This window comes from Homalodisca vitripennis, chromosome 2 (genome assembly GCF_021130785.1).
Source record: "Homalodisca vitripennis isolate AUS2020 chromosome 2, UT_GWSS_2.1, whole genome shotgun sequence".
In the NCBI taxonomy this organism is placed as follows: domain Eukaryota; kingdom Metazoa; phylum Arthropoda; class Insecta; order Hemiptera; family Cicadellidae; genus Homalodisca; species Homalodisca vitripennis.
Genome location: NC_060208.1, coordinates 57,849,513 through 57,867,213, shown reverse-complemented (window position 1 = coordinate 57,867,213; position 17,701 = coordinate 57,849,513). Strand labels below are relative to the sequence as shown.

Sequence of the window (17,701 nt, the reverse complement as noted above, 5' to 3'; positions counted from 1 at the left end):
ATGTAAAGCAACTGGATTACGAGTGCCAACGTTATTAGGCCAAAGATAAAGTAACTGATATTTAATGTATACGAATTAAACATTGCCTGGTAATGTTTATTGACTATATATACTTCCTACTAAACAGAGCACACGGTATGTTGATAAATATTAAAATCTGGGATAAAATACTATGACTTAAATATGAATTTATTGTAATGTTATAAATTCAAATCAATCAGAAAATGTGCTGCTAAGCGCTAACCTCGGGAGTGGCTATACCAATTTGGTTTATTATTTTTGTAAAAATTAGTTTACGAGAAAGGTTCATTAACAGAGATAGGTAGAAAAATTTCCTGGTTTTTTGTGAATTCAGAAAAATGACAAAATATTTATGTTTTTCATAATCTAAATTTAAATGACACTAAACCGCTCTTGCCACTTTCTTGTGTTGATCAAAAAAGTGGCTGAAAAATTTGTTTACATTTCAATTTTATAAGATATTAAGAATAATGCAATACTACTCTTGATCAGTAGGGTAGAGCAAAAAACAAAGAACAAGTTAATATCTTACTTTTAATCCATATTCAGTCAGTAACGAATTAAAAACATACTTATCGTAAATATTAATTTAAAACTGTTCTAAAACGAACTTTAATGAACAAAGCTTCACGTTCTTATTTGAACTCCAAAATGGTGAGGGTCGTTGACTTGTGATATGCATTTAAATATTGGCATACGGTAAAACAGAGAAATGAGCATTGCCTTAATGATCTATTCTTTCTCAGACCACATTCAGAAAAACAACAAGACTTCTATCACAAAAAACCTTATAATCGAGTATTTTTAAATAAAACATTGGCTTCATAAGCATTTTCTTTTTATACGAGGAGAAGATAAGAAATAGGTTGGATTTCCCCCTAGACATTTATAGGATTCTCAGTCTTACGTGTGTATGTATAAAATATTACTTCATCCGGACAATAATGCAACCTCAATTAGAACTTCAAGAAGGAATTATCTTTGACCAAAAGTAGAATACAAGAGCCGGAATTAGACGCTTTTTCACTATGTATATAATTTTTTTATCAGACTAATTACACAAACCCAACTGTGGCTGTAAGTGAATTGAACCGGATAGAGTTAGACACCTTTTGAATGAATTATGCTTCTGAGTCCTACATATGTATATAGGTTATCTTCATCGGGGCAACAAGGAAAACTTTACTATGGCACTGGAAATATATTAGATTGGAAGAATATAACATGGGCTAGAAGTTTTTGACCGAAATAGGTTACTATGCATGATCTATGTATTCCTAGTTTATTGATCGGGGTAAAAAGGGCGGACAGCTATGGCATCGGAAATAAAATTCCTTAGAACATTTCAGAAATGCTCCTATACGTCCAAAACAAAAAAGTTACATTAACCATGAACACTACAATAATGTGTACCCGATGTAGCCCTTTGTGTTTGAACAATTCCCTAGGACTCCATCATATTACATCATAAGTGATTTTAATAAGTAGTATAAAGACTTCAAGATTGAAAATTGCATGCTAATCCACGGTTAGCAGCTACATTTAAATATATGAACATGTTTTTAATATTTAAGTGTCATAAAGTTATCTTTCATTAATTAGTTTTTCCAAAATGCCTTGTAAAGAAAGGATATCAACCCAGGATATCTCACAGAATGAAGGCCGTGTATGTATGTGAAAGACAACCATGGTACCTTACCTGATTTATATCCTAGGTTACTTCGCTGAACACTGAAACAAAGGTATCATATATGACCAGAGCAACGTAATTTTAGTGATAGAGAAATAATTTTTCCTGTGTAACATCTCAATAACTGCCAATTATGCTCATAGCAATTGCGAAACACATGAAGCTAACCAAAGCTAATCGCGACTTTAGTATTTGTTAAAAAATACTATTTTTAACCTGCTCTATCAATTTTTGCATTGCTATTAGTGAACTTAAGTAGTTGTATTTCTCAATTATCTTTAACGGTTTTATAGTAAAAATAATTAAGGTTATCGAATAAAATCATACTTCAAAAGTACACTCATCTGATATTTATTATACATAGTTTTTGTGTCAATATTGGCTTCAGTTTCACTAGACTAGAGAAATTTGTTATATGAACTAAGCTGCTTTTAATTGGATTCAAAGTAAGAACTTTGAGCTATGTTACTATAAAATATTCACATTCTTTCATAAAAAAAAAACCATCAGAGAAGCTTCAAGGCTGTTTCTAGGTAAATTCTTCCATAAATAACTAAAGGAAGTCATGTTTTCTCATGCTACCCCAGGAGGGTTCACTTCTGGTTTATACCTTCCAGTTGAACCCACAGAGGGTACAGCATAAACCGATGTGTCACTAAAATCTGGGCAACCTTATGGATGTCCGGGACTGGCACATCAAAACCGCAAATGTCGAGATTCTCGGGCGCAAGGGTAATTCGATAGGTCGAGTCTACTGCGGGAGATGAGTGTTGGACTTGGTGTTCAGAGCTGGCTTTTCCTTCTTCTTAGGGGGGGGGGGGGAGGATGACTTGAGATTAGTAACCTAAACTTTTCCTCATTAATCTCGACAGGAGACGGCCACTACTCCCAATTTTATCCACCCAAAATATCCTACTACTCCAGAAGCAGCGCAAAGGTCCTCTAAGCTTCTTGTCCTAAGAGAACAAAAAAATGTCATGTTCTCCAAAAACTTTTATTGAATATCAAATTTGACTGCATGTTAAAATTTCACCTTAAAAAGGAATGAATTTCTTAATAACAATTTAATATAAATGTAACATTTCAGAAAGATTTCGAGTTAAAGATTTAATACTTATTAGGTCGGGAATTGTCAACGTAACTCCCAAGGTGGAAACTTATGTTATGTAGAATCTCGTGTTTTGTTCCAACTCCAACAGTAGGAGAAACGGTAATATTCAAAATTAGGTAGTAGTTTCAATTAATACCGTATACCCTATTAAAACGTTAAAAAATGTATTAAACTATATAAGCAAGTTCTTAAACATTATAGTTGTTAAACATTATTTTACACATGTGTCTCACATATTCCTTCAGTATAATTGTTCAATGGTTCTCTTTTTAAATAGTTCAAACAAACACAGGAAGAAAATTAAAATCTCGAAAAATGTTGTTTTTGATATTTTAATATAGTTTTAATTTTACATGTTAGTATATTGCTCGTATTTTTGTAAATGTTGTAAACCACTTTATCACATTTCCAATATTATTTAAAAGATTATTTCGGCTATATTCTTTATATTTATAACCACTACTTGCAATACAAACAATTTATTGACCTGTTATTTCAGTGTTTTAGAACAGTGTAAAACATAAGATCTAGTTTAAAACCAACGAAAATATTTTTATTGAATTTATCTGTCTAATCCTAACAAATTGGTGATGCATTGTGGAAATACGATTCTCATAATATTTTAAAAGCCAACAAAAACTGTACCAAAAAAGGTAAACAGTTAAGCCAGTAAATTCATACAATGTTAGACTTTAATTCCATACAAATTTATTTCAACACGGTGTTCAAACTTATAAGGGGGTTCGGCTCAAATTTAGCAAAAAATTTTTTTATTTGTGAATTGTTTTCTACAACTCTTTACCTTTAATTTAACACAAATTTCATTTAAATAAGATGAGTATTAGTGGTTTTATTGATATTTTAGTTTGTGAAAGCACATGCATTTTTTTACTGGTACCGTTGGTTAGCAACCTTGATTGTGCTCTTGAACACACTTTATATAATACACACCTACTATTTTAGATTATATTGTTTGTTGTAACCTTCCTCCTACAGTTATGGCAGAGATAAAGCCCATATTTAGAGATTTATCTCATGAACATTTGTTGCGGAAGTGCCTCCATGGTGGAACACAAAATCCTTGCGAGAGCCTGAACAGCATAATTTGGAACCGGTTTCCGAAATCGACCTTTGTGATGAAGAATACACTTGACTTGGGAATTTATGAAGCCATTGCTACCTTCAATGATGGCAATATCACAAAGTGTAAAATCCTGAGTAAATTTGGTATTTCCCCTGGCCCAATCTGCATAAACACAATGAAGAACTTTTACTTGACCCGGATTAAAAACGCTGAGAAAGATATGTTGGAAATCGAGAAAAAGTGCCGGAAACAGCGAGAGATTGCTAAGAAAAGACTAAGAGGACATGTATGAAGAGCAGGAAGATCCAGAAAACCCTTCATATGGGCCAGGCATGCACTAAGGTAGGATTACTTATGTCACTGTGGTTAAATGATGTTTACTAGCGATTTTCCAAAAAAACAGATTTTTTACACTTAGGAACAATTTTTCTCCTGGACTACTTGAGTTATTGCATTGATTTTGGTTTGGTTTTGTTTTGTTATTTACACTACAATGAACAATATGAATGATGGGATATTCATTATTTATACTAGAATATATTTTTTTATTAAAAAATAAATTTTAATTTTGAATGTTTTTTCAACATTTTTTTGTTTTAAATTAAAAATGTGTTATTTTCATTTAATTCAAAAACCCATCACTTAAATGTTAGGTATAAGGATAAGGATCAAAATTTAAAAAAAATTAGCTTATTACCTCTAATGGTTTTGGAGTTGTGTGTTCCTAAGTTTGTGCTTTTTAACATGGAAAGGATAGGACGAGCCGAACCCCCTTTTGCCACATAAATACAGAAAGATTAATAACAATAATGTACATATTCATTTTAGGTAAGTACACTTATTCACTTAAAATGTGATATTTAAAATATATTTATATGTTGCTTAATAAGAATCCATGAAACACACTGTGAGTTATGTAGGTTATACTATACTTTAAAATTTATGGTTATAAAATGCAACTTATCATAATTTATATATTCTAGATATTAATCAGCATGGTTCTCTTTAACGTAATAGGCTTTATGTGTACTTGCTATATCACAATGGTTCACACCAGAACTGCGCAAAGCAGGTGATGTAATACTGAAGCTCCGGAGTAAATTTACTGTTAAATACCTTACCAAGCTGGTCTGATAAATTGCCCATCTGTACGTGTAACATCTGGAACCTATTCAGGAAACGATGAAACCCCAACTGTACCAGGCAAGTGATGTATTGCAGCTCCGCAGTAAATCATCTATTAAATAACAAGGTAAGTGAGGAATTGCTCAATCTGTATGTTTAAAATCTTGAACCTATCCAAAACATGTACAGATCTCAACAGCTAAGCAGTAAATGATCTGTTAAATACCAAGGTAGGTGATCAATTTACTCACCTGTACTTGTAACATCTGGAACCTCTAGACAAGCCAAACTAGCTTCTATGTCGTTATTGTTAGTTTTTAAAATGTAATGTTCGCTCTCATGAACCAGGCAAGTTATGTAGTATTGCAAATCCGAAACAGATTAATTGATAAATGCGAGTACTCTGAATTAATTTTGTTGTTATTTTAATGTTGATGTCATAACTATTACTCATATTAATTACTCCGTTATGAAAGTATGTTTATCGTCTTCAACTATAAAGTATGGATGTATATTCGTCTGTGGGGAAAGGTAGGTGATAAAGTGACTCATCTGTAATTGTAACATCTGGAATCTCTAGACAAGCCAAACTAGCTTCTACATCGTTGTTATTTGCTTTTAAAATGTAATGTTTGCTGTCATGAACCAGACAATTGACAGAATAGGTTGTACAGCAACATGATAAATTAATTGTTTACTTTTATTTACCATAAATTTGATTTTCCCTTTTCTAATATATGAACATTATTTTTAAGTAACTTGCTCAAAATAAAACGAACAAGAGTGTGATATAAACATGACTCTATACAAATTGTAAACTTCCTGTTATTTAAATGACATAATCTCACTCGATTATTGAACTGTTTCCTATTATACTAATTTTTATTGAAACAAAATAAATAAATACTTTATATTAAATGTAAAAGCAAGACACTCTAATCAACCAAGGATTATCATATTGAACAGTTTCTGAGCCTATAAAATATTTGGAACGAAAACAATAATTCAACAGTTAAGAAAAGTACCAAAAATTTTAACAATGAAACAATGAAGCAGTATCCAGCAATAAATTTTACGTTATAATTCAACAGTCGGGCCGTAAAAAAGCCCTCAAGATTGTAAACTTTGGTGTCCTACTTCCATGTTTGTTTACCGAAAAATTACATAAATACATTGGAGTTCTGTCCTTATAACGTAATTTGTACATATTTTTGTGTTCAAATATAATAGTTGATAGTGATATAAATCAGTATTATTTCAGTATTATAAGATATTTGAGATAACTACAGTATTTAAGTACCAGGCTCCTACCATGTTCTTAATAGGCTTATAAATAACGAATGAGACCATTTTGTTTTTAGGATAATACAAAAAAGTGTATTATAAATATTTTAGTGTATGCTATTTCTTCTTGTTTTCTAATTGTCGAAAAAAGCGATCAGTTCAACTCCAAAAGTTCATGGATAAATAAAATTTAAAATATATCTCAATTATATTACCACTATATTACGATTTAAGTGCTCATGTGATCTGTCTATTCGTTTTTTTAGCGAATAACACAGTTAATATTAAGTAATTATGAAAAAGTAATATGTAACTGTTTATATGATTATTACATCACTTAACCATTAAAAATTAATTAAAATTTTTTAATCTTGAAATTATAAAGCATATTCCTCGCATTCCAGTTTACAACAAATCTCTTTATGATGTTAATAAGAGACTTCACTTCACGAAGGAGATTGGTAGCACAAATTGCTTTTGTAATTGTATTGAAAACATTAGTGTGCAAGGAAAGTCCATCAATTCTGATCCATTTAAAGAATATTGCAATTTACTTTGGAATGAACGTATACTGTGTAAAAAATAACAGTTCGTTCATAAAATTAATGGTATAATTAAATAAGATTTACTGTTGAGTTCTGTCGTGTTGACTAAATAAGATAGCTTTGAAATAATTATACCATTTGTAAATATATAATATATAAATTAAATATACCCAAGTATGCATCACTTTGCATATTATTCAAAAAATATAAAATATTTATATCATTAGCTTACAAGCTTATCACTATTTGAGTAAAAGGTAATTATTTAACAAATGCATCTTAAAAATAAAATGAAATGTAAAACTCCTTCACTATCTTTATGCTAAAATTGGGAATTACAAATCTGAACTTTGATCCTAATTTAATTATTTTCATGATATGTTTACACGATTCAAAAGATAATTATTGTACTTTTTATCAATTTTAATCATCCACTTCAATGCTTTTACATATAATACTCGGAAAATGCTAAAAGCTTGCTATTCCTAGACGTACTAGTAATCCCAAAAATCTGTTAAGTATTTCATTAAAATACGATCGTAACGGTTGTAAATGTTGTCCATGTTTCTGTGAATATTAAAACCTTACCGGCTGTTTATTTTTATTATGATACATTACTAATAGAAAAAAACCACAACGCAAGTCAATATTGAAATATCATAAATACTAAGCATTTTATAGAAGTAGAAAACACGAATCCATTTGAAAAGTATTTTTAATTAGCCTGCTAAATATTGTCTTAGATAACTGAAATTAGTAAAAAGACTAATTATGGAAAAAACTTTAATGAACCTGACCACAGTATGTTACGCCAGCAGGTTTCATAATTTCATTATTTCTGGTGTTCTGCACCAAACGAATCATTCCTGGAAGTATACGCCTACCACTTTTAATTTCGTTGTGCTACAAACATCGCTCCTCCATATTTTCATTTCAAGTATTTTGAATATTAGCATTTTAAGAAAGTAAAATTGCTTATGAACTATTCCAGTTTTCAACCAACTGAGGTTGTTTTTTTATAACTTCAACTGTTCCCATTCACTGATGTATTTCGAAACATGCTGCACTGAATGTTGGCGAATAATATTGTGCAAGTAAGTGGACCATGTTTATGGTCATTACACGAGAAACTTCAAGTTTGCTTGGCAGAGATGCGTGATTGGAAGGAATATAGATTCCATGTATGTACATCACTAATATTAATTTATATTGTAATAATTTGTAACTTTTTTTTAATTTGTGCATAAAATAAACTCGTAACACTGAACAAAGATAAAGCTCCATCATCTGCAAACATTGCACTGTCTTACACCTATACATTAGTTACCAAACGACATATAAGAATAACAGTTGTGAAATTATCTGACAGGTACAATGCCATTCACCCTCTTGCCCTACGATGCTTGACAAATATGCCTACTAACTGAGCTAGATCTATTTTAGCTTTTTCAGGATACAAATTAAATTATTTATAATCCTAACTGTTGCGCTTTGTTAGTACGATGGAGGAAATCCATTTAATCCAGAATTAGCATAATATTATTTATGTTTCTTTATATAACGTCATCATATAACGTACACCAATTATAAACACATATACCGAGGAGTTCAAAATAAACAGAGGTTCTGTGAAAATGAACTTATAAGCAGTGCTTGATCCTTTTATTGTGCTTACGCTAATTTTGAATCTCAACTCAAAGATTTTGATATTATCAGACTTGCAGGAGAGCCTGGAAAGTATGCAGTGTTGATGAACTGGAAAGTTGAGTTGCCACGAAAGATTGTTGGCATTTAACCAGTATCATCCTTATCCTCAGGTTAGTTAAACAAGTAAAATGATGGATAACAATTAATTCATGTAATTTACAGTATATTAGCATATAAATATGTTCTTTGTATAAAAACATCGTGTATGCTATATGTGCCGGTTTCTTAAACCTCTGAAAAACTGTATTTATTAAATGTATATGCTCTATTAATACATATCTGCACTGTTTATCTATAAGGATTTCTTGATTTTGTATGGTGATCTTAGGTGTCTAAAACTATCATTTAACCAACTTAAAAAATAGGAAGTTATACTATTCCACCTGTTTATTGATTTGTTTTATTTTTATGTGCGTATGTGCACGTATTTTTTTTCAGAAACTACTGAGCCAATTGATGAATCGTATTTTAAACGAAATAGGCTGTCCCAGAGTTGTCCCACATTAATTTTATTTATTTTTAGTGATTGAGCAAGTACCCCACCGGGAATTCCCTGTGGAAGGTTTACATATATAACTATTTGGAGAAGCCAGCCAGAGGAAATTGTGGAGATGCGGTTTTCTTACAAATATATTGCTAGAAAACATCATTTTTCGAGTTTGGCTTATATCATCTCTATTGAAAACAATCTGTACTATTAAAAAAAAATAGTGTATGACTATGTGTTTGTGTGTATGTACTCAAAAAGTAATGGACCGATTCTATTGAAATTGAACATGGATATTTTAATTATTTATTTACATTTTTAGCATCAATCAAATAGTCTTATACTCCAGCTGTACCTTTTTAACACAGCCGACCACATGCCTCTGCTCCCAGGTATAGTTTAAGCTGATAACTAAAATAAACCTTTTGCCTAGCAGTTATTCTCAATCCAGTAGGTCATTATCAACTGATGGTATTATTTTACGGTCATTCTTTATAGGAAGTATATTTTTACGGCTAGAATAATGTAAGTAGCGACAAAAGCTTCAACACGTTCTGTTGTATTCAACGAGTCCATCGTGAGGAAATGGTGACATTACTAATTGTCTATGACACAATTCTGCATTGAACACTATTAACATTTATGTATTAAACAATAAAGTCTCGCTTGGACTATTCTTGTGGGAATTGCCATCAGTTTTATTGTTGAATGCTTCTGCTCATTGGTACGGGATGTAGTCTGTCAGTGTTTGTACATTTGCAACTGTTATTGATTTCAGTAAACGTTTATCAGTGTTTATGCTAAAATGATGAGTGTTTTTAAGCTTACATAAAACTGTAATAAATCAAAACCCACTTTATTTTAACTGTTTATTGTTATGTATTATTATGTTTTGATTGCATAAAACTAACATATTTTGTATTAATGTATCAATACAAACATTAGGACCGTTATCGAAACCAATATATAGGTATTTTCAGAAAATATATAAACTTAAAACCAGAAACGTAAGTACTCGTAGATTAGTCCAAAAAGCCCATTCGACATGTTTTGTCGTTTTCCTGCACTGAAAAGGTTATTAAACACTGAAGGCTAGTGGAAATCTTTTTGTTGTAAAAATTTAATACTAAAATATTGCACAATATTTTACACATTCCATTCCTGTATTTACAACTAATTTTTGCTTCAATATAATTCTAAAATATTAATTTATTTTGCGTTATTACTAAACCACTTTCCATACATTGATAACACCCCTGAGTTAACATTTAAACATACAGGTTATCTATGTTTGATTTTATCCTAAAATACTGTTAATACTATCAGTATTTTACTTTAATGTGTTTCTTAAAAATATAATTTTTAACTATTAAAAACATAAAGTGTATATTACATAAGACATCATTATTTCGGATTCATTGTGATGTTCATTGACAAATAAAGAACAAAAAACTACGTGTGTTTTTAAGTGAAGTAGTAGAAAATAAATTTTACGTCTTCTTGCTATACAGAACAAATTTCGTAACTAAGGTGGTTTATTTATCATGTTTGATTTAGGTAGATTTGATAAAAATTATAAATATGTTTTAACTAGAAACTTTTTGACTCCTACAACATAAAAATCTGCGAATACATAATGCAGATATAAGCTTTTAATTGATGTAATGCACGGCAAAATTTGCATGTTTAAATGTTTACGCACCGTGCATTACAACAGTTAAAAGCTTATATTTGCGTTATTTTTACTGGCCATTCTTTGGTATATGGGTATCAAAACTTTTTAAATTAGATGGAGCAAGTTTAATTAGTTTATAAAAATGTCATGGTGTTATTAGAGTTCACTGTATTAATCTTTAAAAACATCGATCATCTAAAAAAATAATTTACCAGAATTTAGTTTTATATAAGCTCTTGGTAAAAATGAACCCACGCCTTCATATTTAGCAAATAAAACAATATAAACAAAAATTTAGCATTGATTTGCTTAATTTTTGTCCACTGGGGAATGTTATCATTGTAAAATACACCTTTGTCCAGCTTATCTAATCTGTATCTTCGGCCTCGTAAGGGAGGCTTTCTCAATAATTTTTATTTTACTGTCGTTCGGGAGTGGTCAGTTTCCTATCATTATGGATCAGCATCTGTTTTAACCGCATCCGAGTCGATCAGTGTGAGGGTTTTGGTGGAAGCTGGACTTCCTTATAGTGCAGTCGCCAGGGGCGTAGGTGAACATCGCACCATAATTAGTAGGGAGGTCTCTCGTTACTATGGCACTGGTTCTGATTGTAGGAGGCGTGGGCAAGGCCGTCCTAGAGATACAAAACTGAAGGGATAATCGGTTTTTGAGACTTAGTACTTTGAGAAATCGGGCCGTTACAAGTTCTAATCTATAGGCATTAGCCAAAGATGGCCGTGGTCTCAATAATTCTTCTGCTCGAACCACTCGTTGCCGTCTTCTGGAATATAATTTACGAAGTTGGATACCTGCTACAGGCGCAAAACTCACCAGAGATAAGTTCGCCTACAATTTGATAGAGAACATTGGCATTGGACATTGCAAAATTGGATAACGGGTACTTTTTATACAAGAGACCAGAGTAAAACTTTTCAGTTCTGATGGGCGTCAACGTGTGTGGCAACGTGAAGGAGAGAGGTTTTTCTGAAGCCTGTTTACCAGCAACAGAGACTTTTGGAGATGCGTCAATTATATTTTGCTGTGAATTTTCTTTTTAAGTACCGCACAGAACTGGTGGGTTTACATAGAACAGCTCTAAATGCGCGTACGTATGTAGTAGACAATCTGGAACCATTGTGGTGCCATAAGCCCCCTTTGTTTGGTTGATACTTCATGCACAACAATGCACATCCACACAGTGCTCGGATTTCAATGGACTACCTCCATGACATTATGGAGTGGCCAGCCAGAGTTCTCGACCTTAATCCACCTTAGCACCTAGCACGATGGCTCAACTGAGGAATGGAATGAAACAGCTTTCTTCAACATCGCCTCCCACATCTCATCGAAGAATTACTTATGCAGGCCTTCATAAATGCAAGATGGGGAAAATACAAGAAGATACTGAGTCACAGTATCAACAGTCAACAGTCCTTCAATATTATCCTTGTTCTGAGGTGCGCTTTACTACTTTTTAAATTTGTTTAGAATTTTTGCTTAGTTTTTATTTTCTCTTACTCGATAATAAAATTATATACATTATTTCCTATGATGTGTATTTTTAAAACCTCTTATTCATATTTCACATATTCAACTTTAAATATTAACATAAGCTTTGAATTAACAGGGAATTTACTATCGAAAATATTAAGAAATAGGGGGTGTGAAATAATTTAGTCCAGGAGTGTATTTATCGATTTCTGAAATAAAAAATAAAAAACTAAAAGACGCATACAGACGGTAAACGAAGAGATATATAACTAGTAGCATTCAGTTTTAGCTCCTCTTGGTCCATGTAACATTACATCTATGTTTGTGTTGAGAGTTTTGTTTACATTCTTTTTATGTATGGGTTTATGGAAAATAAGTGAGTTTGCGAACATGATAACTGCTGTAGTCTTTACAGTATCTAAACTCAGCTTAATACATACCCGGTACGTGCACGTAGCTTGAATAGTCCGTTTAGCCAGTTTTAATCAATGACAAGTTTCAAGATGGTGACCACTCTAATTCAAACGAAATTTTAGTTTGAATTAGAGAGAATCAACTAATTCTCAACATAGATCCAAGCCGATACATTTTTTTGGCATATATTTCTTAATTGTAAAAAGTAGTATTCTTCCTCATTTTCCAACATCTCTTAACGTTTCAAGATAGCGATCGTTAAAAAAGTTCGGAAATGAAATAGATATTTCATTTGATTTTTTTATTTACTGTATATTATTTATTATTCTTTAGATAATGGAAAACTTATAGGTGATTTCAATTTTGCAAATTTAAAGCGTGACTGAACAAAAATTTTGTTTTCATGTCACTATGGACACGCAAATCGGTGGCCAGTTACTCTTTTTCTTAGATTAAACCTTAAACCGAAGTATTGTGTTTTACGAATATTACAACTTAATAATATTTTTAGTGTCATAGTCAAACATTTATTTTTCATGGACTATACATTGATGTTTTTATTACTTTGAAATATCTGCTTGTTGACGAGATCTTACTGGATCCACAATGAGGTTTTTGGGCGTTGTGAGCTAAGCTGTAATTTCAATTTGTGTGAAGAAGAAGTGGGCTGGAAGTGAAAGGAATGTTTCATAAACAGAGTTTACTGTTGCAAGGACTTTGGTATTTATGTGTTAGGACGTGATACATGTTTATTTACTTATCTTACTGCAAACATACACACGAGCAGTATTTCGTGTGTTAGTGTGCTAAGTACACGATATCAATGTGTTTCGTTAGTGAAGACTAAAAATCTGAAAAAATCACGGTTATACAAATTACGTTTTATAAAAATAGTATCAAATTTCTGGGAAATGTAAATTGAAACCACTGGGCACATGGTCCATGCAAGAATTATTTTATTCATTTAAAACAATACCGCAATTTATTTTCCATTTCAAACTTTTTGCAATGAAATCTTTCTTCTTTCCCTCATCGCAACAGTTATTAAAATCTTGTTTTAAAATAATTTCTGTTGTAAATTTGAAAACTCAATCTGAATCCTATATATCTGTTACACTACTATCAAACTTGCGTTATATTAGTTGCGACTATAAATAACGTAGTAAAAATCACTAATCTACTTCAATACTAGGCTGTATAGGAAGAGACAAACAACTAAACATGTAAATAAGATGATGTATATAGGAATGCCACATGCTAAACTTCTATCTATATTTATAAATGCCAAATATCATTCTCCCAATCATCAATTCACTCAATGATTGCTATTTCTCAAGAATGACATACTTAAAATTACTATAAACAAAATTGTTAAATTTTACAGTTATAATATGAGTGTTAAACCAACATTTACTTTAATTAATATAATTTTATTGTTACTACGTTTGAACACGTAGATGATGTTTTAGTTGGGTTTTAAACAGGTTAAAGCTTTACACAGAAACGCTATTGAAACAAGTATCTTCACATATTGTGAGGTGATTCAAACATTTTGAAACTAGATACCCTTAATCCCATTCGATACTACTTTCAGTTACAATGACTGCAGTTTATATGCCTTAAGGCATAGAAATTTATATTTATCATGACAATAAACGAAGTGCAAGGTTACTAATTTTAAATGGCAAGGATTTGAATTTTAATAAACGGGGTTGAAAAGAGGATAGAAAGAACTACATTTAGTTTTTTTCCGAATTCACGGACATCACGCAATGATAAAATATGACACACATATGTCTCATGATTTAAAAAGGGAAGAAATTTTCTCGCAAAATCAACTGATTATAGGGGTTGAAATCGGATTTCCATCCCCTATAAGAACTATATATTTTGTTGTAATCTTCCTGATGGCCTATAAGTATTAAATTTGAAATCACGTATCTTATGCCCTCAACAGACAAAATGAAATTTGTTTAAGGAAGATCGAACACCTATATGAGCTTCAATTGAGTTACAACCCCTGGCAAAACGTTATTCCGTCAACAAAAATCTGTTCTAAATAATTTAAACCGGTCCTGATGAGAAACCACCGATGGTTTTGAAGCATTGTAGTGCTCTACTTGCACCTCAACTTACTGTGCTTTTCAATAAACTTCTGGAGCAGGGAATCTTTCCTGATAGCCTGAAGTCCAGTTACGTGGTTCCTATCCACAAATCATCTACGCTGACTAATGTTCGTAACTATCGGCCCATTGTTATTCAGCCTGCCCTGGGCAAGATTTTTGAGTCTCTCGTACTTGATCGCATTAGTTTTGCCTTCAGGAGTATTCTTATTCATGAGCAGCACGGCTTCACACCTGTAGGTCTACAGTCACCAATCTCGTTCTGTATCAAGACTACATTTTATATTCTTTTCAAAACCACAGTCAGTCAAGACAGTGTTTATATCGACTTCTCGAAGGCTTTTGACACGGTCAGTCATGCACATCTCTTGGCTAAGATGGAGGCTTATGGTGTTTTTGGGCAGCCTTCTTCAGTGGTTCCGTTCATATCTTTCAAATCGGTCCATGTCTGTAAAATTTTCTGGTGCCACCTCCCGACCTTTTCTTGCTACCTCTGGCGTACCACAGGGTTCCCACTTGGGTCCCCTTTTTATTCATTTTATTTATCAATGACATCATTGACTGTATCGATTGTTGTTTGCTGATGACATAAAAATATTCACATACCGTTTCAACCCTGCAGGATTGCTTAAAACTTCAACGTTGCCTTCTTGGATTGGATGATTGGTGTGTGCAGAACAATCTTAAGTTGAACATTGCTAAATGCGCAGTCATCACCTTTCACCGTTCCTCTGCTCCTATACTGTTTGATTACATACTCAATAACTCTGCTCTCATTCGTAAAACTTCTATTAGAGATCTTGGAATCGTAATCTCCCACAGTCTTGGCCCTGAATCCCACATTGATGCCATCACCACTAAAGCCTCTCGTAATCTGGGGATTTCTGATCAGAACTTCAAGAAGCGGACTGAGTGTTGCAGCTATGAAGTTTATCTTTACTGCTCTGGTGAGGTCAGTGCTTGAATATGGCAGCGTTGTCTGGTCGCCCTATCAGGTTGGTCATATCCAGCAGCTCCAAAGTGTCCAGGATCGCTTCTTGCGGGTGGTTGGAGTCAAATGTGGATTTGAATGCAGAACTGTGCCATTGGAGGATTTGGGGATTTCCTTGGGTTTGAACTCGCTTGTGAAGCGTAGACAACTTTTAGATGTGGTTTTTCTCCATAAACTAATTAACGGAGACGTGAATTGTCCAGAACTGCTCAGGCGGATCGACTTCCGAGTGCCTCATCAGACCAGGTCCCTTCACACTTTCTGCCGTCGTGTCTACTCAACCAATTATGTACATCACAGCACTATCCCGAGACTTCACAGACTTGGAAACCTCGTCTCCTCCCAGCATGACTTTTTCAGTGATAGTGTTATGCACCTGAAAAAACATTTTCTTTTGTTGTAGACATTGACACCTGGCTCATAGTAATATGTGTATATATTTATTTATTTCTATTTTTCCCCTACTCTTTTCTACATGCATACATTTGATTCTTTTTTCCCCCCTTTTATTGTAATAAATTATTCCTATGTAGTATATGTGTAAGTGCAGATGGATGTATAATTGATTGTATAATTACTGTTACTATTTATTATTGTTGCTATGCTATTATTGTTATTTTCTATATAGTCTATTTTATATGTTATTGTTATGTTGTAGCAATTTATTTTGGCATTGTTAATAATTTATAATGTGGATCATTTTCATTAGCTTATTGTTGGATATAAGAATATCTTATTGTTTTTTCCATGTACTAATGGTGTTACCGTAAATAAATAAATAAATAAATTAAAAACTATGTTTATAGTCTGCAGATCTCGAAAATTGTCCCACAGCTTGCTCCAGAGAATGATTGCAATATGCAGATTTCTACATCAAATGAAAAATTATACATTAGACTTTTTTACTAGTAGCCGCTTTCTCTTTTCCTAAATGGAGAATGTTGAATGTAAACAAATGTAGGATCTAAATTTACCTACTTTTTACAAATAATCCAACAACACTAAAAGTTACCAATGAATATAGTTACCAAGTGGCTATTTTAATGAATAATGTGAATAAAATACTATATTTTTAATTTTCTATTCTACAGTACTCGAAAAAACCTTAGTCCACATTTAGAGGAAAACCGTGTGTATCATACCAACAGATACGTTTTTAAGGAAATAATTGCAGGTGAAAGAAAACCAAAGAATAATATACTTCAAGAGAACAGAAGAATAGCGCTAGAAAGTAATCACTTTGTATGGAAGAAGCTGTCACGCGAACCCAATATTTGGGGTCGCGAGACATTACAGGTGTTTCTTGCTAACAAGACAAAACCTCCAGCAATAATTTGGGCTTGTACTCATCCTTCCTTTATACTCTTACCTCTAAAATACAGATATATCGTGATATGTAATTTATTAATAAATTAGTGAAGATTTGTTATTTTACAGACGTGTATTGAAATGTATTAAATTCTCTCATCTGACTTCACAACAACCTAATAGTGTCAACATTGTGTTGTGAAGCAAAGATATTTGGTATTCCAAAACTGATGTCAAAATCTGACTTTAGAAATGCAGCACGAAGATAGAAATTAACTTAGTTTCAGCATGTAAAAGTACAAATTTTCTAGTTGCCATTATTAATAAAGATCCACCCTTGCTGTAGTCCGCACCAAAGTAACTCAATGTCTCAAATCAAAACCACTTGAGAAAACCGTTACTCACAAAGGAATCAACAATCGTGTTTTATTTTTGGTCGTAAGGCAGTTACAAACAGTGATTAAATTGAAGAGTAGCCATGACCTTTGTCAATAATTAACATGATCAAAGAGAAATAAATAGAACCTTTTTAAAAAATAGTTAGGCCTAACGTTAGGCTTGGTAATATTGTGTACAATATAACTGAAGATTAAGTACAAAAATTATGAGTGATTAAAATAACAACATCAAAAAAATACATGAGAT

The 17,701-nt window shown here is 32.2% G+C and overlaps 1 protein-coding gene across 1 annotated transcript; it reads left to right on the top strand.

Annotated features, from left to right (window-relative positions):
• The first annotated feature begins 14,726 nt into the window (after positions 1-14,726).
• On the top strand, positions 14,727-15,721 carry LOC124355642. The gene is made up of 2 exons (XM_046806805.1): positions 14,727-15,107; positions 15,434-15,721. The coding sequence occupies exons 1-2, from the start codon at positions 14,727-14,729 to the stop codon at positions 15,719-15,721; spliced, it is 669 nt and encodes a 222-aa protein (XP_046662761.1).
• The last annotated feature ends 1,980 nt before the right edge of the window (positions 15,722-17,701 follow it).

Coding starts and splice junctions, on each gene's coding strand:
- LOC124355642 (XM_046806805.1), top strand. CDS start 14,727: ATGGTTTTGAAGCATTGTAGTGCTCTACTTGCACCTCAACTTACTGTG. Junction 15,108..15,433: donor TCTCGAAGGCTTTTGACACG/GTCAGTCATGCA, acceptor TGGTGTGTGCAG/AACAATCTTAAGTTGAACAT.